The 16,517-nt window shown below is 38.5% G+C and overlaps 1 protein-coding gene across 2 annotated transcripts in view; it reads left to right on the top strand.

Annotated features, from left to right (window-relative positions):
- Positions 1-16,517, top strand: part of LOC139991773 (potassium voltage-gated channel protein Shaw) — a 47,030-nt gene that overhangs the window by 8,507 nt on the left and 22,006 nt on the right. For both annotated transcript variants that reach the window (XR_011800902.1, XM_072012143.1), the window contains exon 2: positions 9,872-10,250. Coding sequence is in view for 1 of the 2 variants with exons in the window: in XM_072012143.1 (XP_071868244.1) it covers positions 9,924-10,250 (327 nt within the window). In the remaining variant the exon portion in view is untranslated. The remainder of the gene's footprint in view (positions 1-9,871; positions 10,251-16,517) is intronic.

Here is a 16,517-nt window from a genome sequence, read left to right as displayed (position 1 = left end):
ATTTAAAAAGTCAGTGTCCCAGATTCGAAGGGATAATTTAAATACCTTTAAAACTTGCGGCTAACGACCTTTCCGTTTGTCAATAGGTTCAACCATCACGTTCCAAAGTGACGGTCGTTTTTCAAGATCATTAATATTCCGTTATCGATCCGCGTAATTGAAGGAAATTTTGTGTACAGTTTGCATTAACGCTGGGACTCTTCTTATGACAGGAAGGCGGTTTAAAGTTGCAAAGAAGGTGCGGAAATTTGATGCTCCATTTCAGGAGTTGAAAGTTTTAACGAGTACAGGAATACGATTTCCTAGTGTCATTTTGTAGAAATTGATGAAGTGAAGAGCATTGGGTCTTTGGGATATTCTATTTATGATAATTCCACTCGTTTGATACTTCGTAAATGTGAAATTCTGATATAACTCGTCTTACAGCGCGGTTGGTCAGTGTAAGTGAAACAGGTCAGTCATTAGTCGGACATCGATTTCGCTTTCCTCTACGTTTAAATTTTCCAACTCTATTCTATAAACATTAATCAAGTGTTACGTATATATTTTGAAAATATACGGGGTTTGTTTCACGATCGATAATATAATATAATAATATAATATAATATAAACATACCGCCAGTTACGTGCATCATTTGCTTACTTAACATTTTCTTATTCTATTTTACTCGTATACACCGACCTAATATCAACTGTCGTAGCTCGGTTTTTCGAGCTTCGTCGCTATACAGAGGCTCATCAAGAAGTCAGCGTTACACTTAGGGATCGCTCCTTGTTAAATCCACCCTGAAAATGTGAACCACCAGGCAGTTAATTTACAATGCGAGTTTTGCGGCAATTAACGGTATCTCAGCAGACTGTAACCACTTCCGAGCGCTGTGACTCACGTGTTCAGGTCGATGATTCTACAGGCTAGATTATAACAAGGCAATTGCTATTGAACAGGCGACGACCAAAGCCTAGTTAATTATTAGCCCTTCGCGGTCCGAGTCGCATTCGATATTTCATTTCAATTGGTTCGTATTCAGTAATTTACCCTCAATGACTATTTATAATTTGGCTGTAGTTTTATTATTTTTATAATCGATGACGTATCAACGTTTATAATATATACGGGGAAAATTGGGGCGGATTGATATTTCTCGAATTCCTATTTATATCTATATAAATGTCTTTCTTTCGTCCATTCGATATTTATTCTAGAAGCTTGCGAGAATATTACGCGATATATTTAGTTCAAAAATATCGCTTGACGAATAAAGTTTTAATCGTAATTAATGACTCGACGAATACTTTCTACGATCAATTTATTTCATACGGGAATGCGAAGAAGTTAGAGTTCCTTGGTATTTACAAGATACGAACCGAGTAGGAATTTTCACATTTTCATATTATTGTATTAATTGGACTGTGCTATGTATTAGAGTTGCTCGATGATACAAACCAGAAACAGCGAAAACCTTCTACTAATATTTGCTTATCATTTGTGGGTTATCGTAATGGGCAGCACAGCCTTTGAGTCTAGTTCTCCCTTATCTGGAATTTAACGACCATCTACGGAGCAGTATTTCTCCCGTTCTCTATTTATACCTCGTTCGATCATTATCCGTCCTCTCTCTCTCTCTCCCTCTTTCTCTCACCGTATTTCGTGTACTCTTTACTTTACACATAGGTGTACACAAACACGGAAGAAAAGCAAACAGAGAAAGGAAAAGAATGTAAAAATTCTAGCGGCTTCTCTTAAAGTTGAGAGCCGCACGTTAACCTATAAATCCGTAGTTGCTTCAAAGTGGGCATTGCGCCCTGGAAAGGGGGTCGTGATTAAAGCGCGGCAAGAGCCACTGGAATCTCGAATTGTAAATCTACTAGGTAATCTGATAATTGCGGATTACGGTAATGAGATAGATAAGCGTTTAAGCAGAAAATAGGTTCAATGTACGGGTTAAACGTGTTGGAGTTCAGATCGCGTACATTGAGTTTCATGCTCGAGGAAGCGGTGAATATTTCAAGAGAGACTCGACCAGCCCACGAAAATTTCTCGATAGACTTCCGAATTGACTTTCAACCGTGTTAGCTACGGCTGCGCGGCGACATTTGAAATTGTAATATTTTAAGAATATTTGATACTCGGTACAACGCGGGGGCGCCCTACAAGTTTTTCAGGGCTGAACGAATAAAACGATCGAATAAATAACAAACCCGTTGAATGGCTTCTCGCTCAAGAGGAAAGTATCAAGCCGCTCGTTAGACGTTTATAAGCAATTTGCTCTTTTCTTCTTGTCAACGTTTACAACGATCGCGAAGAGTAGATTTCGGAAGAAGAAAACATTCAAACGTTTATTATTATTATTATGGAGATTAAAAGTTCGGACTGTACCTTTGTCGATGTTTCGTTCGATAAGAAGTTCCTAATGTTTCCTGCGAGCTTTTGTTTGCGAATGAGAGCAATTTATATTATGTTATCTCGTTCGATCGGTTTCGAAGGAACGTAAGTGCTATATTTAGTATCATAGAATATTTAAAGCAAGGATTAATCTCTATCAGCGATTAAGGTATTTCAATTCCAATAGTTAAATTTTAGAATTACGCTCGCCATTAGAACATTTGGATTTTACCTGTTATGCCTTATATCTGCAACGCTGCTTTTAAACTGTTAACTATTTTGCACGATACGAGCACGAGATTCCATTACAGCCAGCTAATTCTGTATGCCCACGATATCTAAAGTTTCTTACGATTTAAACTACGCGCTGAACTGAGAACCGCAGAAGCTGATGGTCATATTGATTTACGGGGTCGTTTACATGTGGCAGAAAACCGCGGAAGATAAAAAATGTAAACGAAAGGCAGAAGTTTGGACCGAATCCAAAATAATTTTTCGACCTACCCATTTACCCTCATTTATACTGTTTACGGTGTGACGTCGATGAAAATGGCAAAGTATAGTAATCGGGCTGCTTTTGTACTAAATTCGATGTTTACGAACAAAGATTTTCAATATCGTAAAAAATTCCATGTAAATAGGATTATCGTTTGCAATGCACGAAACAGTTTGTAAAAAATTCTCGTTGTTCTGCCGCTGACGGTAGCGACATAAAACGTTAGCAACAACCACGAATTCCGTGTATGACGAATCGCGGGCAGAGGTTAATTAAAAAACGCACACATCGCTGTACCGTTCTATTGAAAGTTAAAAATGTCGGGGAATATAGCATTAACGGCGTTTAAAGCAAGTTTATCCGAACCGGAAGATTTTTTAACAATCTTACGGTGTACGAGAAAAATAGCCTCAGGGTGCTTTTCTGTTGGCTACGGTGTATGTACGACTCCTTTAAGAGGAGACACGAAAGCCCTCTCAAAGTTGCTGCCTGAAGAACACGTCGTGTCGTGAGCTGCTTTTCAGGCATTTTCCAAGCCAGTTGGAAAATACGGAAATTCCGTCTGCATTAAGGTACAAACTCGCAGTGATTACTTTCATATAGTTGAAGCACGAAAGTCGACTAGATTTCAACTCGACGAGATGTTTGCTGGTAATAAAAAATATTTATCGCTACATTTATTTAATTATATTATCACTGTTGTTACCAAAAGACAGTGAAAATAATATCTTTTATGCAAAAGTTGTCGATTCAACATAAACGAAGACCGCCGCAGAATTAATTAGAATTTCACTCAAAATGCATTTTCGCTCGAACCATCCGACCTCTTATTCATCCTTCGATCGTTTTATCCCATATAATATGTTCTTGGAGTCTCCAATTACGTGTAACTGTACGACACATGCTCACCGAGACGATACAAGATGCTTAATCAATTCCTAGTTAGTTGTTCAAATAAAGGATCGATTCGAGGCTCGAAAGCTCGGAACTGCGAATACCTGGTTCCGTAATTGCTTCTCTCGAGCAAGCACGACGTGGTACGAACCGCACGAATGTCGTTATTCGTGCTATTTACAAAATCAGAGGTCCTTTTACAACGAGAAGAAAGAAATACTCGTAGGAAGGAATTGATTTCGAATTAATAGAGCAACGTTTCTTAAACCTTTTCCATTGGTGACCCCAGTTGTATGTACGTAGATCGGTAATAAATCAAATAAGTTTGATTTTAAACAATTCTTTGTTATATTTACAATTTTATCACTTATTTACCACTTACTAGAACAAAACATATTGACGGGATAAATATGCTTGTTTAGTTTGCAAAAGAATTAAATCTTGACCGAATATTTGATACAACGCGTTTTTCAGAATTAATATCGTATCATGATTATACAATCTTTAATGATAAAAACATCGTTTTGCCATAAATACATAGTATAATACGTTACAACTGTGTCTAGGGCCATTCTAGAAATTACTGGGGATTTTCTACTAATTCGGAGTAAAAATCCATTTAACCGATCTTTTAAAAAGCTCTTATTTCACGTCTATCTCGATTGATAACTCGCTGAATTCTTCATGATCCTTTAGTAACAGATGATTGACATTTTTCATTTCGCTGGTGTAGTTCGTTGTGGCAGTTGCACAAATTTTCACGATCCGATAATTCCGTTACGCAAGCCAGAGTTTAAGAAGCTCTGTACCGGAGGATCAAAGTTGAACTTTTACCACGGCCGTAGGTTGTATCGTTTGCGCCCAACAGTACTTCAATTAACTTTAATTCGATGAAACGACGGAATCGAATTGAGATAAAAATGGACGCCGACGCGACAACTTTCGATGTGAAATATTTCAAACGAATCGACGTACAGACGTCGCGTCACTTCGTTTCGCACGGAATTGGATTAAAGCGAGGCCTTTCCTTTTTCCCTAACGAAAGTTCAGAAGAGAGCGGAGAAAAAGTAAAAATCACTTAACGAATTTGAGTTACGCGATTCGCTTTTTGGCTGCTACCGGAAATTGCTTTTGACGCGACCTAGACATGGCCGAAGGATGAAAAACTGCGAACTAAAGTAACACGCGGTGCTTTTCGAATTTCTCTTTGCGAAAGAAGAAAAATATGCAACTTCGAGAGTTAATAATTTGATCTATGTATTTATTAGAACATGTTCCAATGATATTTCATTTTCTTATCGTATCCTTTATAAAAATTCTCCTTCGGGTGTACGTATTTAAGAAATTATATATCGGATCGGTCGACAGTTAATACATTAATCACGGTTGAACGGAATTGGAATGTCACTTCAATAGCTCCTTTGATACGGTTTCATGGAAACCTCCCAGAGATCCTGTCACGTATTATCAAGTCTGTGACAGTAATTCGCTATCGGCGGAGATTCCAGCATCCTTGATACTCCCTCGGAGATCTCTTCCTACCACGAAACATTAGTAGCAATGGTATTCGCTGCATTGGAAAAAAATTGGGGGCTCTTAAGATTGGAAAATTCAATTCGTATATTAATTTATTGTAAAATCGTCGAAATACGATATTATTTCTTGTACGGTATATATCACGTTCGACAATTTATTCGTCAACGTTCGTGTCAAACGTAAGGGCGAAAGATAAAAATTCCGGAAATCCAAAACACCGAACCAAATACAGAATTGGTTATATCGAAGCTTCATCACGTCGTTGGTAAACGTTACGAGCTCTGAAGCACATTCTCTCCTTCATCATCGATCAATCCATTTGTCATGCGTTAGAATTAACAAACCAAATAATGTCACAATAGTTCGAAGGTTTCACAGTCCGTGCGAAACATCAATACTTCGATAATTTCGGAAAGCATTTGCTTTTCCATCGTGACGCTTGTCGGTAATACGTTCGATGATCGTTTAAAATCATCGAATAAAGGAACGATCGTATCGTTTTCTTTAACGAGTTTCGATAATTTTTAATCTCGCATCAACGTTGAAAATTGTACATAAAATATTTAAATTAATCACGTAACTTAGTTTCAGTTTCTGTCCATTTATTCCCGTTGTTACTTTTCCTATGCAAGTTTCGGAGATACCTATCGAACATAGCCATTTCGCTTTTGCTATGGCTATCGGCCAAGTTGGACTCATTTTTGTGCTAAATTAGACAGGCAGGTAACATGCATTTGAAGATGAGAATTTGGACACGATGCAGGAATAAAAAGTTTGTATTTTTAGTTTGTCCCAGTTAAGTGCAATTGTTAAATATGCATACGTCAATGGCGAAGTCACGAAAGCGTATAATTAGAAAATATTCGCGAGCCGTAAAACTTCCGGGAAATTCGACGTGTCACGGAGGAATATAAGAACACGTTACACGAGTCGTAAAACTATGAAATTAAAAGGATCGAAACGACGAACTTACAAAGGAATTTTATTGGCTTTTGTCTCTCGATAAAGTAATAACTTGGAATAAATACGATTATAAAAATACTATATTAGGTGAATTCGATTCATTTAAGAATACTTTGACGTGCAGCTGAACGCTGCATCACAGATGTTTCTCCAAGCACCAGCGTATTTTATAATCCTCCTCTCCTTTTTCTTCCGAAACCAGCAACTCAACCAAGAAAGTTTAACCTTTGGATGAATTTCCCATTGAAGTACGCCGAAGTATACTATGTACTTTGAAACAGATACTCTTTACCGCTTCTATCTGCAGCAAACTATCAACAAGACTTAAAAAATATGTATACACCAGGTGGTTCGTAACCGATGGCACAATCGGGTACAGGTTGATTCTGTGAGAAAAGATTAGGCGAAAGTACAGAGTAAAATGTTTGAAAAGATTTCATTCCATATTTTCGACTTATTTTCTCCCGTAGAAAACAGTTCCATATTCGGTTGTACCATCAATTACGGACCACCATGTACATCCCTTTACCTACAAACTATAGTCTATTGCAATAAAAAAAAAAAAAGAATAAAAGACATTAGATACAAATAAAATGTAGAAAATCTGGAGCATTGGTAAAGAATCGAGTATTACTGAAATGAAACTCGCAGCTCGGAGAATGTCCGGAGAATTTTGCCATATTCCTAGCTTTTCGACGGAATCATCTATCTTCGCGACGTTCCATTCGAGGAGAAATATCGATATTCCGGTTGAAGTGTAGCCAGACAGTGAAAGAAAAAAAGGGACAGACGGAATCTTCATTTTCCGCGCATTAAACACCTTTAGAATCGACAAGGCACGGCGTAACGTCGCGAAAAATGATCACAAATTCATAGCAATCGTGTCGTACAAGACGACTATACTCCGCGTGAAAAGACTCGCCTCACATTCACCGTGAAAAGAGGAGTACTTTCTGTCAAAGAGAAAATATCTTTGACTTTTCGCAAGTAACGAAAAATGGTGACAAATTCGTTGGAATGGCGTCACGATGGCCGATCATGACCCGTTACGATTCACCTCCTGTGGAAAAAAGCTTGATTCTCGTCGGCTGTGTGAAACAACGAAGAGTTTTCGACAAGGGGTCGAAGAAGATTAAATTGCGCGTAATCGATGACCGTTATCCCTATAAATCAAACCAACTGGCAAAAAGTGCTTGGCGCGCGGACTTGCCGTTGATTCTCTGCTGGTCTCGTAAAGTTTCCATTTAACAGAGAAACGCGACTGTTCGATATCGTAACGGTACGAATCGAACATGGGACAAATGCAAAGTTCCGTTTGTCGGAATACCGCGGTACTCGATAGAGAGTTTTGCTGGTTCTACCTATTCGTGACGATCGTAGATTTGCCGAACGCGTACGATTTTCTTATTTCCTTTTTGAAGCATTTTGGCGAGAAGCGTTTCGGCAAACGTAGTTCGGGTGGGAAAATTGAAAATCAAAAGAGAAATTTGCTCGCCTTCGTTCTTTTTAAAGGGCCGTCCAAAAGGCTGAGCCTGTGTATCTTGACATAACGAAGGTGGCCTGTGTCTATAGGCAATTCTTGTAATAGCGCTTTTCATAGCAGGTTGAACTTCTCTTGAAACGCGTGAATGAAAAATGATAGTTATTTTCGTGGAATCGCCACGGCTATCTCAGAGGAAATGTCGTATAGAAGATCGCGGTTACAAATTATTCTATCTTGTGTGTAGAGTAGATAAAATCTTGCACCTGAAGTGTCGTTCCTCCTAAATACAATTTAGAAATTAGATATTCATATTACGATGCTAATGCATCCTGCATACGTCCCAAATTACGCAACAGTTGCATTTGCTTGGAAGCTGTCTTTTACACGGTTGTCTTTTAGAAGCTCTTGGAAGTTTATGATACGTCGTTCGTTATTGACAAGTAGTAAGTAGCTGTCGAAGGAAGTAATTTTCTAAAACTCTAATTAAAATACTTAATTAACAAAAAATACTAAAATGAAAATATACATTCTTATCTTCAAAAACGTCTACGAGCTTCTAATCGAATAAAAGATACTGTTCAATCTTTTAGCCGGTTTGGGGTGACTCTGCTACGATTAGTAACTCAAATATTTTGAAAACGGATTACACGAGAATATCTACTCTACGCGTAAAAATACTTGTGAAAACGTAGAAAAAGATTTGTTCCGTTTAAGACTTCGTTTTCGAAAAAATCGAGACATAAACATGTTCCATAGGAAGAGCGTTAATTGCAGATTTTTCCCTCCTTTCTTACCATGTACTACCGACTATAAGCTTCTTCCGATAGTGAAAAATATACAGTGAAATTTGGAATTTTTTAAAACTAAAGTTTACGCACTAACATCGGGAATAACGTAAAACGACAGCCTAGGACGTTTAAATTCAACAAAATTCCCTAGCTCACCAGCTTCTTGCGATAGAATCACGATTTCAATCTCTCGGATTAGGCATCGTCATCGCAAGTGGCATTCGATTGTGCCATTTCGATGACTCTTGGCAACGATTCACGCGGAAATCGGCTTACACGGAAAATGGGGACATCGAACCTTACACAAGTGCCTTCTGGATTCGTTTCCAGTGAAAATGGGGAATGTCGGCAACGTTTCTATCATTTTAGTATTTGATCGAGTGCATCGAAAACAGATAGTTCTTTCATCGAATTCCTTTCGACTCTTATAATGAGAGTGAAACGACGTTCGCCGTTTGACAGCGGATGTCGTATCGAGTGTCAAAATAGATGGAACGAAATGCGAAGTAGAAGATCTTTTCATTTGTCTAAGAAATAATAATACTCGATCTTACGAAATATCATAGCAAACGGTACTTGAACGATTTTAGTTCTTTGCTATAGTATCACGCTAAAATAAACAACGGTACACAAAATATGAAATTCCTTCTATCGTCAATATGTTAAAAATTCAAACAAAGATCGATCAAATTGTCGGACATTGAACAGTATCAAAGATCTGAATAAGTGAGTGTAAGGTAACAGATAGACGCAAGCCTATATAAACGAAAGGGGAATGGAATTGAAAGAAACGCTGAAGGGCTCTCGAGAGACAAGATATATATGTTCAAGGATGTACATAACTCGATAGGTAAAAGATTTTGAGGCTACCGGCAAACAGTCTTAGATCGGAGAGATCTTGCTTGTCCTCTTGCGTTAGTCAACGACGGGTGCTTATCTTGTAAGTCTGTTTCAGCGATTGAACAACTTAGTGATCGGAATTCTATCAAAAATTATTTTCTTTTTTTTTCTTATTACGGTAGTCTAATAATATAGATAATTACGTTCCTATGCAACTTATGATCGGAATTTAACTAGTCTATACGGTTTGGTGAAAAGCGAAGGAAAACAAAGACGACTATGAGGGATGGACTTTTCCAGACTGTCACAGACTTATGGTCTCTTGACAGACGCGAATCGATAAGCCATGGGAACCCGCAAACTGGCGCCCTATTGCGTGACGCGAGGAATTCCAAGCTCGTGGCTGAATATTCCACCCTCTTAGCACCGACGACAGTTCCATCAACGTCAACGTGTCGCCATCATCGTGTTTTCATTTTTCATTGCAGGCCGTGTGGGTTTCTCTGAGTCGGAACCGGCGATAGCAGAGCCGCGATCAAAATGAGTATTCTGAACACGGATTCGGAAAACCGCGTGATCCTGAACGTGGGCGGTATCCGGCACGAGACGTACAAGGCGACCCTGAAGAAGATCCCCGCGACCAGGCTGTCAAAGTTGACCGAGGCTCTCGGTAACTACGATCCGATCCTCAACGAATACTTCTTCGACAGGCATCCGGGGGTCTTCGCCCAAGTGCTCAATTACTATCGCACAGGGAAGCTTCACTATCCGACCGATGTGTGCGGACCGTTGTTCGAGGAGGAACTCGACTTCTGGGGACTCGACTCCAATCAGGTGGAACCATGTTGTTGGATGACATATACCCAGGTATATAAGCATCGACGCACATCTATCCAGCTTTCAGTTCTCTTTGTCGTGTTCACTTAGCTATTCGTAGATGCGGTTTTACCGATCGCGGGTGCAAGATTAAGGGACGAAAGATCGCGATTTTTCAAATACGCGTTCGAGTTTAAGACGAATCGTCGTCGTTGACGAAGAGTCGGTGTATCTACGGAGTTAAAATTGAGAATCGTTAGATTATGGTAGATACAGTTCTGCTTGTCGAGTACAAGTTTTTTGAGTTTACGTAAATTTGACTCTACGTCGATGTTTCAGTGACTTGATTTGTTATGGTTAAATTATTCTCGATAGAACGAAGTAATTTGAAAGGACATGTAATTATCGTTTAACTATAAATATCATTGCTGGTCCACGTGCTTAAACATAGGAGACAGTATAGAAATATGATGGTATCGCTTAATCTGCATCCGCAATCACACTAGTAAATACTGATTTTTTTTACCACATAATGGGAATGCGTTTGTTACGTCTGTTTATAATATCGTTTTATATTCAATCTAGATCTATAATCGCAAATACGAAGCATTGCACTACGCGAACGATGTGACACAAGTGTCATCGATTTTATTTAATCATTAATAATACTATCGTTCGTTAATTAATAGTGTACATACACCAGTACATAGAAAATCACCGCTCGTATAATGCAATTTGTATAATATAATCGACGTGTATCCTATTCGTTTTATCGTATTATCGCTAGTTTAATCGAGAATTAGACACAGAACCACGATCGTGTAAATTTTCGTTTACACGATTCTAAATATTCGCCATTTGTCGGATGAATTTAATTTAATAGCCTTAACAATTTTAAAGGAGGCGACAAATCGCATACACGGATAAAATAATGAATTATTTCTCTCTGTGGTCGTTATTTCGGTCAACTGATTCGGCAAAACAGCGAGGCAGTCGAATCGAACAATTCCTACTTTTATAATGAAAAAAGAATCATTTCCATCGATGAAATCGCGATGTCCCGTTTATAAATTTTTTCATCGTTCGTTGTTCCACAATTTTACCAGCGTATATCTATCGATTTTACGAATATCAATGACAATCGTATTAATTTGCTGATGAAATTCGTTCGCTTTAACATTCCGACGATTATTACAAGTCAGACAAAATACCAAATAATATTATTTTAAAATCATCCTTCGAAATTATTCAGAAATTAATTTACTCAGAAACGTATGTAATATATTACGAAACGATAGATTTAACATGGATTCGACCCGCTTACATGTTTTTTACATTCTTCTCGTTCCTTTCTCCGTTTTAAATTCTACAGTACACGCACAATTATCGATTCGTGGAAACTAGCACACCGTGTACGAGGCGAGCGAATTGATGCATCCATAGTCGTGCACATTCGCAAGATGCAAGTACGAAAGAAAATCGAAAGCTAGGAGAAATCTGTAAAAATTTCGTCCTTCCGGTCTACCGATCGTCGTATGGAAACGAAACGTCAAGGAAATGAAACGAACCGATCGAATAAATTGCATTTTGTTTCCTTCGTCTCACTATTAAGATGTGACGCCGATATCAGATTCATGCAAAACGTAATTAATTGTATTATACGATGCGACTACGAAACAAAATTGAATTTATCGGATCGCTTTACTTTTTCGTAAGTCGTACTATCTTTTCCTCCCTCTTTCTCTCTCTCTCTCTCCCTCTCTCTTCCTTCATTTTTCTGCGAAACAAATAAGAGAAATGTCAAAGTAAAGAAATCGGGCAAGTTTCCAAAGAACAGTAACTCGGTTATCATAATTCCAGCAAATCTGAAATATTCTTTTTCGTTTTCATACCATTGAACTTTGCGAATCTTACTTCTTCACCGATGGACCGAAGTATCACAAATTTATTCTCTTTCTCTCTGAATGAAATCGTTTCGTCGTCGTTCCTCTTTTTCTTGCCCCTCACCCTTCGTTTCACTTTCGATTTATACTATGAAGTAACTTACTTTCTCCTCGACTTCGTTCATCGAGTGTCTCCAAGCCTTATCCCGTGAGATTATCCATCTTGACCCATTTGCGACGTCTGGACCAAACGGTGACCATTTGCAGCTTTGACCATATTCGACCCGTGTTGGTCGTTGGGTATCGGGAGAAAAAGATGAGGGGAAACGAGAGATTTATGTTGAGGCGCCTATAGAACGCAGGTCAAAGGACATCTTTGGGGTTTGATTAAACGCCAATGATTTGTGACGGTGGATATAAATAAAGTAACAAGGTGCGATTTTTTCCGAGGCACTGAATATTTCACTGGAATTTATATGGCTATTTGTTTCACGGGCAGTAGATCTTTTTTTTTTCGAAATAATGGAGTGGAGAGCTTCTCGAAGGTATCAGGGCAACGAGGCAAACAAATGTTAACAAAGGGAGAAAGAATCGGACGTTAGGAGTTGATATTACACTATGGACAGAAAAATTGGAAGCGGTAATTTATATATGGAGTAATTACTACAAATAACTCTAAACTTTTGGCTGTTAGCGTATGTATTTCATTTCTGGAAAAAGATACACATGTATCCTTTTTTTGTTTTTATAGAGTCTTCCAATTATTGAAATATTGAAAAAGCTACTGATTCTAACAGGTATCTGTGAATAAAATTCTCACGTTCAGATAGTGTCTTAAAATAGTGTTTTTTTAATAAAGTAGTTAAAACAACAGTAGTAAACATAATTCGTATAATATTCACATTATTATTTCCATCACACATGGCCATAAATCATGGCGACCACATTATAGTACGAGTGTGCACATGCAGCTGTCGTGACAATAGAAGATTAAGATATTATCTGTGAGTCGCTACGAATACGATAAAATCTCATCGTTCGTAATACGACACGTACGTAAACAGTGTTACCTTGCTGTGTGCGCCGGATAAATTTATTATTTAATTAGAGTAATGGAATTCATTTGTAAATGGTTGTCGAAACGTAAGCGTCGTTAATTTTCATACAATATTGACAATCTCCGGGAACAGTTTCCATTATTTCGCGATTCTGACGAAAGTACAAATACAAATATCAAGTTTTAGAGAGATATTCGAACCATGACTCGATCTAAAAGTTACTAACAATGTCTAAATCTTAAACATTAGTTAGGGTACTCCGAAAGAGTGAAACATTAGCTTCGCCAAGAATTGTTTTTAAATTTTATAGTAGAAATCTCACAAATTCATCGTTCGCAAGCAAGCTGATCGTATAACGGAAATGTGTGGCCATTTTTAGTATTGTCACCCATTAAATTATCGTGCAGAAGAGATTTTTAGAAGATAAAGGATTTTTATGGGAAATGAAAGAATATCCCGGGAGTCTCTGTGAAAATTTGAAACGCGGTCTCTAGATCTATCGCGAGATTAGATCCGAGAATATAATTTAGCGAAGAATCCCGTGTAACTCTGGCGAATTACTCGTAGTTTTCTATTGTTTCGTAAATATTTAAAGATCCAACTGATCTTCTTAGCTGACCGTTGCGACGTTTCAAAGACACGCGTGCAAAGTGCCTAATATCGATGGACGTGTAGCAGCGTACGAGTCGATAATAATTCTAGAAATTAATCAAAAATAAGTTACGTACGATAAATGTTAGATTATTAATCGACGTTAGAATCGATCGTTACCGAACACCACGATCAAGCGAGGCTGTACTACCATGTAATCGCTGACACGTTTTCTTTTTAACATATTTGCGCTTAAAGAGTTGTGTTCGTCGCAGCCATAGAGAAAAGAAAGAAAGTTTTGATAAAAAAAATCTTTTTCATTGCATGGATTAATATGAAATACAAAAATACATAACTACATTGGTATAAGGTCCTTTTCTGCGACATGGAAATTCGCGACTATCGCGAGTATAAAAGCGATAGAGCAGAGTTCGAAAATTTACGTACACGTCGTGGACGATTTTAATGATCGTCTAAGGGGATTTTCGATGTCGACAGGGGCGTTTCTAGCCGATTAACCGCACGATCGCGTACCCTATATCGTCTTCTAATCGGGGTCGTGTATATACGTCCTTCACGGTTTCCGGTTCTGATATATCGCATTCGCCAAAATCCAGTAACGACAAGCTTGCAGTAATATTCAAATGCTGCTCGCCACAATCGTAGCATACCATTCCACGAGTCTCTCGTACATTGTACATTATCCAAATTGTCAATCAGCGTCCAATTAGCTTCAAAGTAGTAATGGTACCTCAGAAATATTCCTGGAATTGCACGTCCGTGTTTGCCAATTCGATTATTCCGTTATCCGGTGTTTTCTCCCTACTTGCCTCGGGTTGCTCTGCATGTACGAAAAGCTGTCGTAGAGTTTGCATCTTACGAGCTGTTATCATCCATCGAATTTGTTCTTACCATAATTTATGATATCGATATTTAAGAAACGATCGAATATTAAACCATTCCACGGCTAGAATATGAAATCTTCTTGACCGATTGACTTCAGTTTCGCGGTGTAAACATCGGATGCGCGTGACATTTCCCAATTAATTCAGAAATTTCTACTGATCCGCGAAAGAGGCGCGTAAATGCCGATGAAAACCGAATAATATCCGTCGAAACGATAATTTCTCTGTTGCAAAGCAGTAATCTGATACGGTCATAACTCGTAAAGACGAGAACAGAAATGAAACGTGAATTATAGAAAACTTAATGGGAAACTGTGAAACGACTTATCGATCTTCGTGCTCGATTAAGGCCATAGAAACGAATCCACGGAGTTATTGTAAATAAGAAGCTTTTGCGTTGCGTCTTCTGTTTCCACGAAGAAATTCCTGCTACAATTTTTTACGCTATTTTTATATTAAAATGTTGCGAATTTTAAACGAGTATCAGAATATTGGAAGAAGTTGTTAGAATTAATGAATTTAATCCAGAAGTTTAATCCTTTCGTTACGATGGAATTAGCCGCCAACGCGCTTCCGCTGCAGGGAACAGTTCAAATTCGCGAAGCCGCAAAGCCGTTTTGACGCAAAAACAAGTACAACAACCCGCAAATTATTGGATTTTTCGTGCACAGTGTTTCAAATTAATATATAAAGAATTATACAAACAGATGTACGTGTCAGATTAACCAAAGTTTAATTGAAATTGTTTAGTACAGTATCGTACGCTAAATCTCAAAGCAAAAATTAGAATCGGTAAAAACTAGAATTTCCGAACTTTTCAACGAGTAAAGTTTCCAATGTCGTTTATCCTCGAAACCATGAAATCGAATAAAGATAGTCAAGAAATCTACGTTCGTAAAGCAAGCAATTCGATTGATATTCAAAGAGTAGACCGTTAGCTTCGACTGCTCGTAAATATAAATAACATAAATAACGCAAAATCACTCGAATCTATCGCGAAAGTCGTTGACCGAACGATTCGAAAAAAGACAGGCGAGGTTGGTTCCGATTAGAACGTCGATCGGTTCCGCTCAATTAACGTAAACAATCTCGTCGATAGCCGCGGCGTGCAAACGAGCAGCGATTATAATCGAATTCCCGTTGGAACCCGACGAAACGAGGCCGGCCAAAAAAAGTGGCATCGAATTTCCCGGTGATTAGGATTAATCGTGAGACGAAGGTGCGAATCCCAGTGGGCGAGTTCATCGAACGATGCGGTGAAACATGGCTCGTGCGACTCTATTTGCCTGGTCCAAGTTAATCTCGTCCCTTGATTTATCGAATTGCGAAAGATTCCCATGATCAACGCGAAATACTCGTAATGCAACGACAAAAAAGCTTCTTCGTGACAGTGTAATAAAAACGATAGCAGCTTCCGAGTTTGCTCGTGCCGGAAATTTTTGCTAATATGACGCGCGTATGCTGAACGATGGTGTGAAAATTTCGCGCTTCGACGCGAGGCGTAAGCTTGTGGCAGCCTCGAGTATTTTGAGTCGATCGGGGGAATCCTTAATCCGTTAACCGAGGTCGGATAGTCAATCTTTCGAGCGTAATTTTTCTTCGGTTGCGTTCACATTTGCGAGAGTTAAAAACAGCCTGACTGGAATTCGTTTGTCTTTGTTAATTTCGAATTTCGTAATTAAAGAAGATTCTGGTTAGGGGATGACCCGTTTTAACAGTTTCATTGTCAGCCGGTAATAGGAGCGTGGACCGATGATCCGCCAGGTGAAAGAGGAAACTGATGAAATCGTGTGTCCCCTTGGGAAATCCTTCTCCTATCATTCAAATGTGCTGCTAGTTGTGAGCTACAATGAATGTTTGCGTATGCAAATTCGAAGCAGG

This window comes from Bombus fervidus, chromosome 10 (genome assembly GCF_041682495.2).
Source record: "Bombus fervidus isolate BK054 chromosome 10, iyBomFerv1, whole genome shotgun sequence".
NCBI classification, from domain to species: domain Eukaryota; kingdom Metazoa; phylum Arthropoda; class Insecta; order Hymenoptera; family Apidae; genus Bombus; species Bombus fervidus.
This window is presented reverse-complemented; position numbering and strand designations above follow the sequence as displayed.